At 41.0% G+C, this 16198-nt stretch overlaps 1 protein-coding gene across 1 annotated transcript in view; it reads right to left on the bottom strand.

Moving 5' to 3' along the window:
• Nucleotides 1–15313, bottom strand: part of LOC140203729 (V-set and immunoglobulin domain-containing protein 1-like) — a 31960-nt gene extending 16647 nt beyond the window's left edge. Inside the window, exons 1-3 of the mRNA XM_072269764.1 lie at nt 15226–15313; nt 14342–14505; nt 1414–1612 (exon numbers count right to left, since the gene is read on the bottom strand). Coding sequence (XP_072125865.1) covers nt 1414–1612; nt 14342–14505; nt 15226–15313 — 451 coding nt within the window. The remainder of the gene's footprint in view (nt 1–1413; nt 1613–14341; nt 14506–15225) is intronic.
• Between the last annotated feature and the right edge of the window lie 885 nt (nt 15314–16198).

The raw sequence follows: 16198 nt of genomic DNA on the forward strand, positions 1-16198 counted from the left end.
TATCAACTATGAACTTCAAGGAAATAACATGGCCAATATTATATAATGCAAAAAATAATGTCATTAAGTGATAAAATAGTTTTGAAAGTCTTTCTCAACTATCCTGACTATTGTAGAACAGGCTGGCCATATTGAGTGAAAGAATTGTAAGATTTTCACTTCATACTTCTGTGTGAACCTCACCCATATTACTAGCAAACAAACATTTTTATTGTAGTACAATTTTTGTTTGAATGATAAAACACCACTCTGTTCCTTATGCCAAACATCTTGTACCAATTGAAAGGCATGTATTGGTCTGAAGCCAAGTCAAAAGAAGTACATTTCCACAAAAACTCTACAGTCAGTAAGAGTTCACTAAGATTTGGAAAGAATGGCTTCAAGTGCCTTACAGAAAAAACATGTTTTATTAGATATAAACAGATGGAGCACCTTGGCGCCAGACAAAGATAGAGAGGAATATCAAAACTGTTATTTATTTTTGCAAACTAAATTGTCATGAAATTACAGGATAAATATTTTCCTTCAGTGGGAACTGCATTGGTCCACCTGAGAGAGCAACAGATTCAGAATAATTTACCATTAACTTTACAGATTAAATTAACAGCTTCAAATTCCTCACTGAAGGCTGAGGTGGTAACAAATAAAAATATTTGTGTAATTGAGCAAGAAGGTTCTAAGTATAATTTCAGATCAATATTGAATTAGATACTTTTAGCTGAGTTCCTGCACTGCCTTCAGCCACCCTATAGCTGCAAGGATTCTTAGAATAATCACCATTGGGGAATATGACTTCTTCCAAAGTCACAGTTCAACTGCTTGATTTGTGCACTTTAAACCACAGCCCTAGCCTGTTCTTCCACTCTGAACAATTTCCCTGCTTCTGCAAAGTCCAGCCTGAATTATCAGCCTGCAAACCTTGTTCTTTAAGAGGTGGGCTAAAAATTATAAGCAGGAAGTCTGTCACTGGGCGGTGCAGTGTCTTTTAAGTTTTGAATCTTATGTCAGGCATATGCTTAGAATCTACGTAACTCTCATGCGATAGAAGTCTTCTCTGTGTAAAGACTATGACAGTCCTGTGTGAAATGAGATAGGAGATCCTCAAACCAAATCCAGATCTATAGCATAAAAGATGTCCCTAGACAGAGATGGTTAGCAATATCATCCAGAAAGGAAATGGGATGGTTGCCATGTGAAGTAGAAAAGATGATGCAGTAATGCACTATATTGGATCTTCTGAGGTTAGAGTTGAGAGGTATTTTAAGGCAGAGACATATGCAAACTATACTTGCTCCGACACTGGATAATTGCAATAAAATGTGTTCCAAATTCTACTATTAACACCTCTCATCATGAAGAGCACAACACTTAGGGAGAAAGACTTCATAACAGTGAAGATGAGTGGTGCACTACCTAAAACTGTGAGTATGACTGATCCAATGTTGTTGCCTTGGAAGTCCGGTGGATTCTCAACTTCACAGATGTAAGTCCCAGTGTCGGAAGGACGCAGTTTTTCAATGGTAATGGACGCATTTCTTGGATTCCGTGCTGCCAATAGCCTGCCTTTGAATTCTGGACTTATAAACGTCAAATTCTCACCAAAATAGTAGATCTGTAAAGGAAGACAAGCAGTCACAATATGCACAGTCAGTCATAACTCTCAGCATGCTTGTAAAGCTGAGACCTACAACAGCAAGAACTGGACATCAACAGATTCATTCTTATCCTCAGAAAGAATCAACCGAGATCAATGCTGTTCTTGAGATGAGACCCATTCAGGGGAAAGTAGGTGCTTCTAATAAAAATAGTCAGTATGCATAATTCCTGGGACAATTCCAGACTGCAGCCTTTGCAGTGCAATTGGTATCTACTGCACCATCGTGTCAAATAACCCAAACTTAACACCTTCACTCCAAATAGAGCTATTTGACAAACTTGTTTTATGAAGAATGCAGCTCCTAAACTGTTCTCAACTAAGTTAAATGTTTTATTATTCCATCAGTAACCAATGAAAATATTTTAGATGATCATAATATATGTAAATTAACAGTTAAAATATTTGACATTTATTCTGATCTGCAAAAAGGTCTTCAGGCAAGGGTTTCAAACTGAAAAAAAATCAGAAATCTGTTTAATCTTAAACTAACTGAGTTGAAGAAATGGAGAATTCATGAAGTGGTTCCAGAAGTTAGGAATTTAGCATTATGTGTTAATTGCACACAACACACCCATTTGTAAATGCGACTGGGGGTGTTTGATAAAAGGGCTGCTGGATATAGCAGTGCTATATGGAATTTCTTTGTTTTGAACCAAATTAAATAACAGCACTGTTTGATTTCTCCTATGAAAAGATACTATTGTTTGAATATTCTCTTTGTGCCAGGCACTTTGCATGACAACTCCCTCATAAGGAGATAAAGAGACCACTCTGCATAACTAAGTCTATGGAGACTGGCTTGTTGCTATAAACCACATAACCATATAACAATTACAGCACGGAAACAGGCCATCTTGGTCCTTCTAGTCTGTGCCAAACTCTTACTCTCACCTAGTCCCACCGACCTGCACTCAGCCCATAACCCTCCATTCCTTTCCTGTTCATATATCTATCCAATCTAACTTTAAATGACAACATCGAACCTGCCTCAACCACTTCTGCTGGAAGCTCATTCCACACAGCTACCACTCTCTCAGTAGTTCCCCCTCATGTTACCCCTAAACTTTTGCCCTTTAACTCTCAACTCATGTCTTGTTTGAATCTCTCCCACTCTCAATGGAAAAAGCCTATCCACGTCAACTCTATCTATCCCCCTCATAATTTTAAATACCTCTATCAAGTCCCCCCTCAACCTTCTACGATCCAAAGAATAAAGACCTAACTTATTCAACTTTTCTCTGTAACTTAGGAGATGAAACCCAGGCAACACTTTAGTAAATCTTCTCTGTACTCTCTCAATTTTAATTGACATCTTTCCTATAATTCGGTGACCAGAACTGTACACAATACTCCAAATTTGGCCTACCAATGCCTTGTACAATTTCAACATTACATCCCAACTCCTATACTCAATGCTCTGATTTATAAAGGCCAGCATACCAAAACCTTTCTTCACCACCCTATCCACATGAGGTTCCACCTTCAGGGAACTATGCACCATTATTCCTAGATCCCTCTGTTCTACTGCATTCTTCAATGCCCTACCATTTACCATGTATGTCCTGTTTTGATTAGTCCTACCAAAATGTAGCACCTCACATTTATCAGCATTAAACTCCATCTGTCATCTTTCAGCCCACTCTTCTAAGTGTTCTAAATCTCTCTGCAAGCTTTGAAAACCTACCCCATTATCCACAACTCCACCTATCTTAGTATTGTGACCAGAATTCACATAGATTAAGATGTTAGCTGTCCTGTGTGATCAGAAGTTGGTCTGCCACCTGTCTTCAGGAGAGAGAGAGATAAGGAAAACAATGGAGCAGCATTTGGAGATGTGTAATGAAGGGACGGGAGAGAGAGCTGTCTAGAGTGGCTCCCCCTTTGAACCCTGAACTGTTTGAAGTGATGGACAGGTGATACCCCAGCAGGGGGATAAAAAGGGACAGGTTCGCTAAGGCAGGACACACAAGACACCCGAGGTAACGAGACCCTGGAAGCGGTGCGCCTCTCACAAATCGGTGGGAAGCTTTTGGACGGTTGATCGCGGGATCAAGCCATAAACGCACAGGGTGGAAAGGCACGATCGGTGGGAACCTGGTGTGTGTCCACCCTTGCCTGGGTGCCAGGTTCAGCGCAGGGAAACGATTCGTATCTGAAAATGGAGGGGTCACGGTCGGTGACCTCAGATGACATCACAAAGGACTCGCCCGACAACTGACTGCGAAGGTCTGTGTGTGGAAGCTGTGTTGAATATTCATTCGTTTTGCTCTCTCTCCTCCTCCCCCACTGTCCATCACCATGGCAACGATTACTGCGAACTGAACTAAATTGAACTGGACTTTGTGTCACTTTGAAAGTGGTCATTTACCCCTAGACAATGTTAGAGCTTGATTAATCTTGTTATCTTAATTCTGTGTACATGTGTGTTTATCATTGCTGAACTGTTGCATTTATTATCCTTTTTGATTAGAGTACTGTGTTGTTTGTTTCTTTAATAAAACTTTCTTAGTTCTAGTAATCCAGACTCCAACTGAGTGATCCATTTCTGCTGGTTTGGCAACCCAGTTACGGGGTACGTAACAGTATCATCTGCATACTTACTAATCCAATTTACCACCCCATCATCCAGATCATTAATATATATGACAAACAACATTGGACCCAGTACAGATCCCTGAGGCACACCACTAGTCACCGTCCTCCAATCTGACACACAGTTATCCACCACTACTCTCTGGCGTCTCCCATCCAGCCACTGCTGAATCCATTTCACTACTTTGATATTAATACCTAACGATTGAACCTTCCTAACTAACCTTCCGTGTGGAACCTTGTCAAAGGCCATAGAAATGGTATCCTCATTCAGCTGAGGAATCTATGAAGAAATTATAGTTAAGGAACGCTGCTCGTCAAAGCCAAGAGAACTCTATGTAAAAGTACGACTGACACACAGAACAGTACGTCAGGAACAGGCCCTTTGACTTTTGTCGTCTGTGCCAACCACGATGCCAAATTAAACTGTCCCATCTGCTTGTACATAATCCAAATTTCTCAATTCTGTGTACGCTTCTATGCGTGTTAAAGTGCCTCACCAGCACCACTATCACGTCAGCTTCTGCTGCCATCACTGGCAGCTCATTTCAGGCACTTAGCACTCTCTGTAAAAAAAACTTACCACACACATTGTCTTTAAACTTCCACCCACTCACCTTAAAACAAAGCCCTCCAGTATTCAACATTTACACCCTGGAAAAAAGCCTTTATCTGTTCTATCTAGGCCTCTCGTAATGATATAAACCTGCATCAGATCTCCCCGCAGCCTCCAAAGCTCCAGAGAAAACATCCCAAGTTTGTCCAAACTGACCAAGCTTTTGATAAATCTGCTGTGATTCAAATGCTCACAACAATTTCAAATTTGGTCTTAATTTTAGGGGCAGTTGTAGTCAGCAACACATTTGCCCCATTGCAATACTAATCACACGATTTTCGGTAGAACAACATGTTGAAACATATGACTTGTTACCTCCCAATTTATATCTTTTTTTTAATTTTTAAAACTGTCAAAGTTTCTCAGGCCACATCCTGTTACCTTATTCAAGAACACTGCTACTTTTGAACGTAGTAAGTTTGGAGCTAGTGATCATTTGGAATGAGGAACTTTGGGTAAGGCCACAATTTTTAAATTCCTGCTCTCCTTTTCCAATCCCTGTCTTCTCCCTCCATCTCTGTAGCTTGGCCCAGCCCAATAACTCTCTATTACTTCAGCATTCAGAGCAATCCATCATAGAGTGTCTGGAAGGTGTGGCATTGAGTCTTCTGGGTTTGGAAGATGATAGGTACAATGAAGAGATTCCACTCAGGAACATGTACACACAAAAGCAGGTTAATGACTTTTCCACCCTTTCTTCCACCTGTGTTGATCTCCTTCCGTGTTTAGTTTTTCTCTTTTCAAACCATGTCAATCAAGTCCCCCTGCTATAAATTCCAGTTTTGTTGGTTAATCATTGCTCCAATGGCATTGCTCTGTATGTGTAAAATTAATTAACCATTTTTCATTCAAAAGTATAACTCTATCCATTCACATCACTGAACACAGGCTACATTCAATTCAAGAGAAACTGCTCAGATACCAGAGTGTCAATGAAAAGCAGAGGAGTCTTCCTACTTGACAAACAGATTGTGTGGTCATTAAAACATTGCTGCATGTGGGGCCCTGGCCCTTGCAAGTTGGCTATCACAATGTTCTAAGCTCTCTTCTAAAGCATTTAGTGGATGTACGGCTCTTAGGGATGTCCTTAAGCCATGAACACACGAAATAAATGCAAGTCTGTCCTTCTTTACAAGCACAATCAACAGGAATGGAGATTTCCCAAAACATTCAAATAGTTGTCCCATTCTCTTCTTTAAGAACACAAACAATACATTCATCAAGACAGTATTTAATAATATATGGGACATTCACTTCACCAATTTTGAAATTAAAATTCTCTTTTGCTTGCATTTTATTGCCATTAAGAATTGCCTTTCTCTGCTATGTAAATTGAATGAGATGAATGCACAGTTAATTCCCTCCTACTTGAACAGTGGCAAGTTGCCTAATTTCTGCTGTCGGCTATAGAATGACTTCTGGACTGAAAAACCTTTCTTAATTCTACAAGTGCAGTTTGAAAATTTAATTTGTTCAGTCTCTTATAATCTTACCAGATCTTATTGTGCTCTTACCCTGTACCTTGTCTACACTGGGACTAGATGAAGTAACTGGCTAAACCAACAGTGGCGATACGAAGACGACAGAACCTACAAATGACTTGCCTCATCAACAAGACCAAGGAGCTCAGGAGAAGGAAACCAGAGGCCCTCATCGGGGTAGCAGAGGTGTCATCATTTCAGAGACCATGTGATGAGCCCAGCACATAAATGCAATTACAAAGAAAGCATGGCAGCACCTCTGCTTCCTTAGGTGTTTGAGAAGATTTGGCATGACATCTAAAACTTTGATAAACTTCTATAGATATGTGGTGGAGTGAATATTGAGTGGTTGCATCATAGCCTGGTATGGAAACATTAATGCCATTGAATGGACAATCCTACAAAAAATAATGGATACGAGCCAGCCCATCACAGGGAAAGCCCCACCACCATTACACTATCTACATGGAGAAAAGCAGCATCCATCATCAGAGACCCCCACCACCAGGTCATGCTCTCTTCTCACTGCTTCCATCAGGAAGAAGGTACAGGAGCCTCACACCACCAGGTTCAGGAAAAGTTATTACACCTCAGCTATCAGGCTTTTGAACCAGTGGGGATATCTTCACTGAACACTTCCCACGACCTATCAAGGACTCTTCATCTCATGTTCTCAGTATTTATTGTTTATTTATTATGTTTTTCTTTTGAATTTGCACGGTATGTTTTCTTTTTCACATTGGCTGTTTGTCCATCCTGTTGGGTGCGGTCTTTCATTGATTCTATTGTGGTTCTTGGATTCACGGACTATGCCCACAAGAAAACAAATCTCAGGGTTGTATGTGGTAACATACAAGTACTTTGATAATAAATTTATTTTGAACTTTGAAAGAATGATTATCTGGATGGCATAAATTGTTACTTTTCTTTTGTTAGGCAATGAGCATGCTTGCAAATGTATTTTCCAAAGGCGACTACGTGATTGTAGCTAGGTTGTTCGCGGGAAGGTAAGTATATTGACTTGGTCCATAAAACCATTAGATATAGGAGCCAGAATTTGGCCATATGGCCCATTGAGTCTGCTTCGCCAATTCATTCTGGTTGATTATTTTCCCTCTCAGCCCCAATCTCCTGCCTTCTCTCTGTATCCCTTCATGCCCTGACCAGTCAAGAATATATCAACCTCTGCCTTAAATATACATAAAGATGTGGCCTCCACAGCTGCCTGTGGCAAAGAATTCCAGATTCTCCACCCTCTGGCTAAAGAAATTCCTCATCCTCTCCGTTTTAAAAGGACACTCCTCTTCTGAGGCTGTGTCCTCCGGACTTAGACTCTCCCACCATAGGAAACATCTACTCTATCAAAGCCTTTCACCATTTGATGGGCTTCAATGAAGTCACCCTTCATTCGGAATACAGGGCCAGAGCCATCCAATGCTCTTCATATGACAAGCCATTCAAGCCTGGAATCATTTCCATGAACGTCCTTTGAACCCTCTCCAGTGTCAGCCCATCCTTTCTAAGATAAGGGGCCCAAAACTGCTCACAATACTCCAAGTGAGGCCTCACCAGTGCTTTATAAAGTTTCAACATTACATCCTTGACTTAAGAAGCATCATATCTGTGTACATTTTGCAAGCTAATTATGTACCCCATGGACATAAGATTCAAAATGAAGAATTTGGAGGCGTGCTTTACCAACATTGTGTGTTATTAGTCTGTCCACCAACATAGAGACAGAACTTACCTCTAACTGTTGGCTACAAAATCCTCGTTTATCAAATATGTGTGCCGTCTGGGGGCAATGCATCACGCTGCTCTCATCCATAATATAACCAGTAGGACAGGAGCTCTGTTGGATTTGGGTAGAAATGTGCTAGTTGGATAGCTTGCTGTATAATATTTTGTCATACTATACATTTGAATATCCCACAACATTGATTTAGCTAAATGTATTGCTTTGGATCAATAAAGATGGAATTACAGTAGGTGGTATTAGTTTTGATCTCACTCAGCAATATTCCCTTCTGAGCTCTCCCGAGTGTGTTAAGTAATCTTTATACACATCAATAAGATGCACCTCCTTTACACCCAGCAAACGGCCAGTGAGTGCAAGCTGTGACTGAATAATTAACAGCATTTTTGGCCTGACAGATCCACTAGCAATTTTTTTTCTCTTTGAAGAGCAAATGCTGTTTGAAGAGGGCCTGCCTGCTGAATTGACCCAACTATCTGCACCATTGTGGGGCAAGTTAGACCCCTATTCTCAAAACTACTTTTTATACTGTCCAAGCCGTTACTTTCAACAAACATTCATACTCATCCCAGCCTATTGTAGAATAAAGAAGTGCTCATTGCATGAACATAGAAATGTCATGAAACCTAAAATTCATCTCAACATGAAAAGATATATGTGAGAAACAAAGGCTTAGGAACTATAAAGGGTCACTTCACCTGCTATATTTAGTAAAATCGAAAACCTTCCTCACTACATTCCATCAGACTGGAGTGCAGATCAGATGGAGTGGAGGGATGGGGAGCAACAGTGGGAAACAGTATTTTTCTTTAATAATGTCTTTCAAATTATCCTGTAATCTATTGCTTCAGCAACACACATCACTCTTCCCTGTACTATCTGCTGCGATACTTAATGTCTTTCAGTAATGTGACGTTATTGTCCTGTCCAGAGCCCCACACTCAAAAGAAGATTTGAAGCCACATACACAGGTACCGTTACTATATGGAGGTGCTACTGTATCCACCTACTCTTCAAGGGCTAGCTCAGTTCCCTGTCTGGTGTCTGGGGTCAGGTTTGGCTGTAAATGCTAACAGCTTGAGTGGTGGGTCCCACCACCAATTAACCCCCACACACCCCCCCCCCACTACAGGAGAAGATGCTTCCAGCTGATGAAATAGTTTAAACACAGATATTTCATTTTTAATTATGCACGTTCAAATACAGACAAATAATTATTAACACCCACTTAACTCTCACAAAGGATTTCTAATTTCTAAAATATGTTCAGTTTACACAAGATTTATAAATTACAAAGGAGTTACAAATACAGGTATAATTCTTACAAACTAGCATAGTGGTTGCCAACCAGTCGATCACGATCGACCGGTCGGTCTTTGAGACTTTCCCAGTAGATCCCGAAAAAAAATGAAAAATAAATACACAAATACATTATGCCTGATAAACCTTTTGATGCAAAAGCAAATTTTACCCCTAGAGCACATATGTGTGTCATATGTAGTAACTTCTACTTTGAAAAAGGACCACTCGACAACTTCATGTCCAAAGGAACAACTTTATCTGGGACAGCAAAACCAATGTGACGGAGGGGCTTATACACACATGCGCAGAAAAGACCAGAAGTAAAACCCCGCAATCTCAGAAACAACTTCTGTTTATAAACAGCTTTCCATAGCAGGAGTATTGCTATATTACCATTATCCTAGATGGTATTAACTTATCTTTATAATGCTCACATTACAACACCTTTAATTCTAAGTTTCATTATTTAATTTTATTTCAACATGAAAAATAAATAAATAAAAAATGACTGTTGCACTCAGTGTGATGACTGGGGCTGAATACTTTCTGCTAGTTCCCTGAAATTTGGCTCATAACTACAGACAGCCAGTCTGAGACAGTCTGTGAGGTGTCTGTCAGTAAGACAGCTCCTGTACTTAGATTTAATAATTTTCATCTGTGAAAATGCAATTTCACACAGATAAGTTGACCCGAGGTAGGCACTGACTTTTAGTGCACATGTGGTGAGATGAGGAAACTTCTCCCAGCTGACAAGCCCCCAAAAGTCACCCTCCCTTGATCTTGCTTTAAACTCGATGTCATTTTGCAAATCAATTATTTCCATTTCAATATTACTTGGCACAACAAATACTTGCTAGAATTTGGCTGCTATTTGTTCTATATCGATCGGCAGAAATGGGTTTGAAATAAATGCAGCAATATCTTTCATGACGTTTAACTCCCTAAAATGCCGATCGAACTCTATTGCCAGTTTGTCTAGGTAAGCATCGTACTGCTCAGGGCGAAAAGCAGTTTTTTTTCTTGATGGACTATAACAGTTTCTCCAAGTTGGGAAAGTGTGTCAGCCTCCCATTCTTTAAATTTGAAATCCAAACACCAAGCTTGGCCTTAAACGCATTTACTGCGTTTATAATGTGGAGCGGGTGTCGGTCTTTTCCCATGAGCTCATTGTTAAGTGCATTTAATTTAGCAGTTAGGTCTGTCAGAAGCCCTAAATCCAGTAGCCACACATCATCTGACAGTTCCTCATGCTCCTCGTTTCCTTATCTCAGGCAGCAAGTCAACAAACCGTTGCAGCACAGCGTCCTCGCAAACCTCCTGACAGACTGAATATTCGAATGGACATTTTCCTTTGTTAGACTGAATGGTGAATCTGCCATATTTTTCAGGTGTTTTGTATTGGTAAACTGTTACTGAGACACTAGTATAAGCTTCAGGGGTACGCAAGCTAAAGACACCACTGTTCTTTGCTTCCCAGTTCTTTTACATTTGGGGAATGTTGGAATTTAAAGGGGGAGAAGTGTCGTAATGTGAGCATTATAAAGCTAAGTTAATACCAATGAGGATAATGGTAATATAGCAGTACACCCGCTACAGAAAGCTGTTTGTAAACAGAGGTTGTTTCTGAGGTTGCGGGGCTTTACTTTCAGTCTTTTCTGCGCACATGTGTATAAGCCCCCGCGCTGCATTGGTTTTGCCGTCCCAGATAAAGTTGTTCCTTTGGACATGAAGTTGTTGAGTGGTCCTTTTTCAAAGTAGAAGTTACTACAAAAGGTAAGAAGTATGGTAATATTCTTGAAGAAAGACAGCTATGGCCTGTTTGATATGCTAGTTACAGTGTTTTCTTGGTTGAATTAATTTGAAAGTTTGACAAAAGCATTTTATGTAATTCAAATACAATTAGCCCAAATAAAAGGCCTCAAGTTGGAAGTACAATCTGAGTTGTTTTTTCTCTAAACTATTTAGTAGGTAGACCTTGCCTTTCACTAAGGCTGAGGTAGGGGATCTTGGGCTTAAAAGGGTTGGCAACCACTAAACTAGCAGAACATATCAACAAGTTGCAGACGAACAAGTTGTCCGTTGCAGAAGCTGAAGGTTGAGGAACGAATTCTACTTCTTCTTTCTGTAACCCCATCATTCTGTTGTTCTTCTTGTCATTCCTAATAATCCCTAAATGGGTGATGGTATTTATACTGTTCTCTACTGGATGATATCATCCGTATGTGATGTTTTCCGGATATCTTTGCTGGGACAAAAGTAACTCACACAGATGATCTTAAAGCTTAAGGTTACAGAGTTCCCAAAGTATCCACAGTTATTGCTGTGAGGGGCTGACATCACACCCCCCCCCCCGACTATACAAACACCCCAACTTGTAACCGGGCTAAGTGACAGAGTCTATTGTCATGTGTTTGGCTAATGGAGACAAAACTCCTGGTCACTTTACTTTGCAAAGCTGTGCCTCCAGCTTCAAACTGATTGCTACGTGCAATTTACATTTGGGGACTAGTTCTTGTTTATAACAAAAATTCTGAGCAAAGAATAGTTATTAAAAGTTTAACTTTATCCCAACAACTCTGACCCTTTCAAAAGGTCATGCAGCTGTCCTAGGAAGCTGAGTTTAGCAAAAAGCTTCACTGGCCCTGGAAAGCGAATAACCATCACAGTAAAACAATGCTAAACAATGACCTTATTTTTGATCAAGTGAGTGCACAGACCTACAGTATTTGAAACTAATTTGTGGTGAAGAATGATGTTACCTATTAGAACCAAATCAGTCAAAACAATAACATTCCAAAAGGCAGTAACTTCTTGGCTGTGTAGGTGTGAAGATATTTATCTGTGCAATTTAAACCTACAAGTTAAAATCTACAAACTACTGCTTGGGTACAAAGTTTATTTAGAAGTCCAAATCAATGTTAGCCTTGAGGGAAACTGAAAACCAAAATTGAGGAAGTAATGTCCCAGTGACCAGCCGATGTGCTTCACTTAGGATACACTCTCTCATGAACCACCAGACTGATATCAAAGCTGAAACTGAAAATAAGTTGCGTGTATCTAGCATCTATTTAAAACATCACTTTGTTGTTAATTTTAAGAGATTTAAGTACAATCTAACTTAATGTCTAAAATATCAAGGATCTAGAGGTGATAAGAGAGCTTAAGGTTAAGGAACACTTAAGGAACAGTGATCACAATATGATCAAGTTCACATTGAAATTTGAGAGGGAAAAAATGAAATCCAATGTGTCGGTATTTCAGTGGAATAAAGGAAATTACAATGGCATGAGAGGGGAATTGGCTGAAGTTGACTGAAAAGGGACATTTGCAGGAAAGACAGCAGAGCAGCAATGGCTAGAGTTTCTGCGAAAATGAAGGAAGTGCAGACAGATATATTCCAAATAAGAAGAAATTTTCAAAGGGAAGAAGGACACTACCCTGGCTGACAAGTGAAGTCAGAGCCAAAGTAAAAGCAAACGAGAGGGCATATAAGAAAGCCAGAGCTAGTGGGAAGATAGAGGATTGGGGAGCTTTTAAAAACTTGCAGAAGGAAACTAAGAAGGTCATTTGGAAGGAAAAGTTGAATTATGAGAGGAAGCTAGTGACTAATATCAAAGAAGATACTAAAAGCTTTTTTAAGTATATAAACGGTAAGAGAGAGTCTCGGACCAGAGGACACAGTCACAGAACAGAGGGGCATCCTCATGCAATGGTGATGAGGGGTCATCTCTTCAGCCAGAGAGCTGCCAATCCGCGGACTGTGCCACCACTGACGGCCTTAGAGGCCACATCCCTATGTATACCCAAGACAAAGGCTGATATATTCCTAATTGCTCGGGGCATGAAGGGATATGGGCAGAAGGCAGGAGATCAGGGTCTACAGCAAAAATGAAACCGCCATGATGAAATGGCAACAGTCTCCATTGGGCAAATAGCCTAATTCTATTCCTATATTTATGGTCTCATGGACTTTAAATGAGATGGTTAGGGCAGGTTTTTCCACATAGAGAATGGTGAGGGTTTGGTACGTGCTGCCTGGGGCAGTAGCGGAGGCAGATAAAATAGAGGCATTTAAAAGGCTCTCAGATAGGCACATGAATACACAGTGATGATGAGGCTCTATAAGGCACTCGTGAGACCACACAGAGAATTGTGCGCAGTTTTGGTCTCCTTATTTTAGAAAGGATATACTGACATTGGAGAGGGTTCAGAGAAGATTCACGATTCCAGGAATGAAAGGGTTACCGTATGAGGAACGCCTGGCAGCTCTTGGGCTGTATTCCCTGGAGTTCAGGAGAATGAGGGGGGATCTCGTAGAAACATTCAGAATGTTAAAAGGCCTGAACAGGTTAGATATGGCAAAGTTATTTCCCATGGTGGGGGATTCTGGGACAGGGGGCACAGCTTTGGGATTGAGGGACGTCCTTTTGGAGCTGAGATGCAGAGAAATTGGTTTGGTCAGAGGGTGGTAAATCTGTGGAATTTGTTGCCATGGGCGGCTGTGGAGGCCAAGTCATTGGGTGCATTTAAGGCAGAGAGAGATAGGTTCTTGATTAGCCAGGGCATCAAAGGGTATGGGGAGAAGGCGGGGAAGTGGGGATGACTGGAAGAATTGGATCAGCCCATGATTGAATGATGGAGCAGACTCAATGGGCCAAATGGCCTACTTCTGTTCCTATATCTTAAACATATGTAGAGACTGCTCATCCTGGTGAGGGAAGATGGGGTTGTGGTGAGAAGAACACACGTTATCATACATTTTCTTCCACATGGATATATTGAAGATGTATCTATTACATGCTGCTGACATACAGGCATCATCACCTTACCCTAGCCCATCCAGGAGGACCCGCAGCAGAGCTCCCGAGCTCCCACTCCACTGTGCTTACAAATGGCAAAACCGGGAATTTTACCTCTGACACTGGAGATGCATTTACCTGCTTGCGTGAACTGAGCTGGTTTAGCATGAAAGTCCACTGGATGTTCAGATCAGACGAGTCGCCGTCCACGGTTTTGTATGTACACAGCAAGGTCGCGCTGCCTCCTTCTGTTCCATTCACATGGCCGTCCTTCACCGTTACCTGAACTGCACGCACACATCCTGAGGACAAACAGAATCGGTGATGACCAAAAGCTCATTCTATTTAATGTGGATTCGAAGATAATATAAACATTAGGAACAGAGTAAGTGCATTTTATTGTACACTCACACATTTTTTTTAAGTATACTACAATTATTACAGAATGAACAGTTTTTGTCTTAACTTTCTTCCTTTAGTTTAGACAGCCCACTCACTCCATGAATGATTTTGAAACAGTGAGGGGATAGATGGAATGAATTAGCATGCTAGGAAGATCAGGTTTACAATAGAACTTCAAAGTTGCTGGTGAACGCAGCAGGCCAGGCAGCATCTCTAGGAAGAGGTACAGTCAACATTTCAGGCTGAGACCCTTCGTCAGGACTAACTGTTGCTTGAATTTCCAGCATCTGCAGAATTCCTGTTGTTTACAATAGAACTTGTTGTTGTAGAATATATTTGAATGAAGGAAAACAACAAATCCAGAGGATTTTTTCAGTCAATGATGCTGATTATAATATGAAACAGGAACACGTACTTTCTCTACCCTAAACTGCAATGGCACATACCTAGATTTTAACTTTATGAGCCAACTTAAAATCAACTGCCATGACCTTGTTTTTGAATGCAACTCAGCACAAATCTTCTTAACAGTAAAGCCACATCAGTCTATGTGGGCAGCAATGTCTCTAGTCCCATTACACTGAGCACTGGCACTCCCCAGGGCTGTGTGTTCAGCCCACTGCTGACGCGTGACTGTGTCGCAGGATCCAGCTCAAATCTGTCATCAGGTTTACGGATGACACAACGGTGGTTGGCCATGTCAAGCATGATGACGTGACGGAGTATAGAGAGGAAGTGGAACAGCTGGTGGATTGGTGTGAGAAGAACAACCCGAGCCTGAACGTAGAGAAGATAAAGGAAGTCATTGTGGACCTCGGGAAGGTGCAGACGAACCATCCCCCTCTGCGAATACATGGCTTCTCCATAGAGAGGGTAAGTGCACCAAGTTCCTAGGAGCTCACACCATGGATGACCTCCCCTTGTCCATGTCCCTTCATATCACCTCCCTGAACAAGAAGGCACAGCAGTGACTCCACTTCCCAAGAATATTGAGGCAAGCGAGGATCCCCCCTCCCATCTTAACGACGTTTTACAGGAGTACCATTGAGAGCATCCTGACAAGCTGCTTCTCCATCTGGTATGGGAGCAGTCGAGCCCTACAAAGGACTGTGAGGACAGCTGAGAGGATCATAGGGGTCTCCCTACCATCCATCTGGGACACTTACCAGGAGCACTGCGTATGCAGGGCCTTCAGTATTATTAAGGATCCCACCCATCCATCCAACAACCTCTGACTTTCTACCATCAGGCAGGAGACTCCAATGCATAAAAACAAGAATGGTCAGGATGGGAACCAGTTTCTTCCCCCAGGCCATTAGGCTTCTGAACTCTCTGTGCATTGTATTCGAAGTGTTACTGGTTAATCTGTTCCGTACCTTACAATATTTAATATTAATGCACTTCAGTTTGTTATTGATGTGTGATTCATCTGTAGATTTTATCCTTACCTTCATAGGTTATTGTATGATATGTGTGTTGTGTGTACTACCGAGATTTACCTCCAGGTTTGGAGTAATGTTGTCTTGTTTCTACAGTATATATATTATATGGTTGTGTACATTATATACATGTATGATTAAGTTAAGATTAATG

This window comes from Mobula birostris, chromosome 10 (genome assembly GCF_030028105.1).
Source record: "Mobula birostris isolate sMobBir1 chromosome 10, sMobBir1.hap1, whole genome shotgun sequence".
Classification (NCBI taxonomy): Eukaryota; Metazoa; Chordata; class Chondrichthyes; order Myliobatiformes; family Myliobatidae; genus Mobula; species Mobula birostris.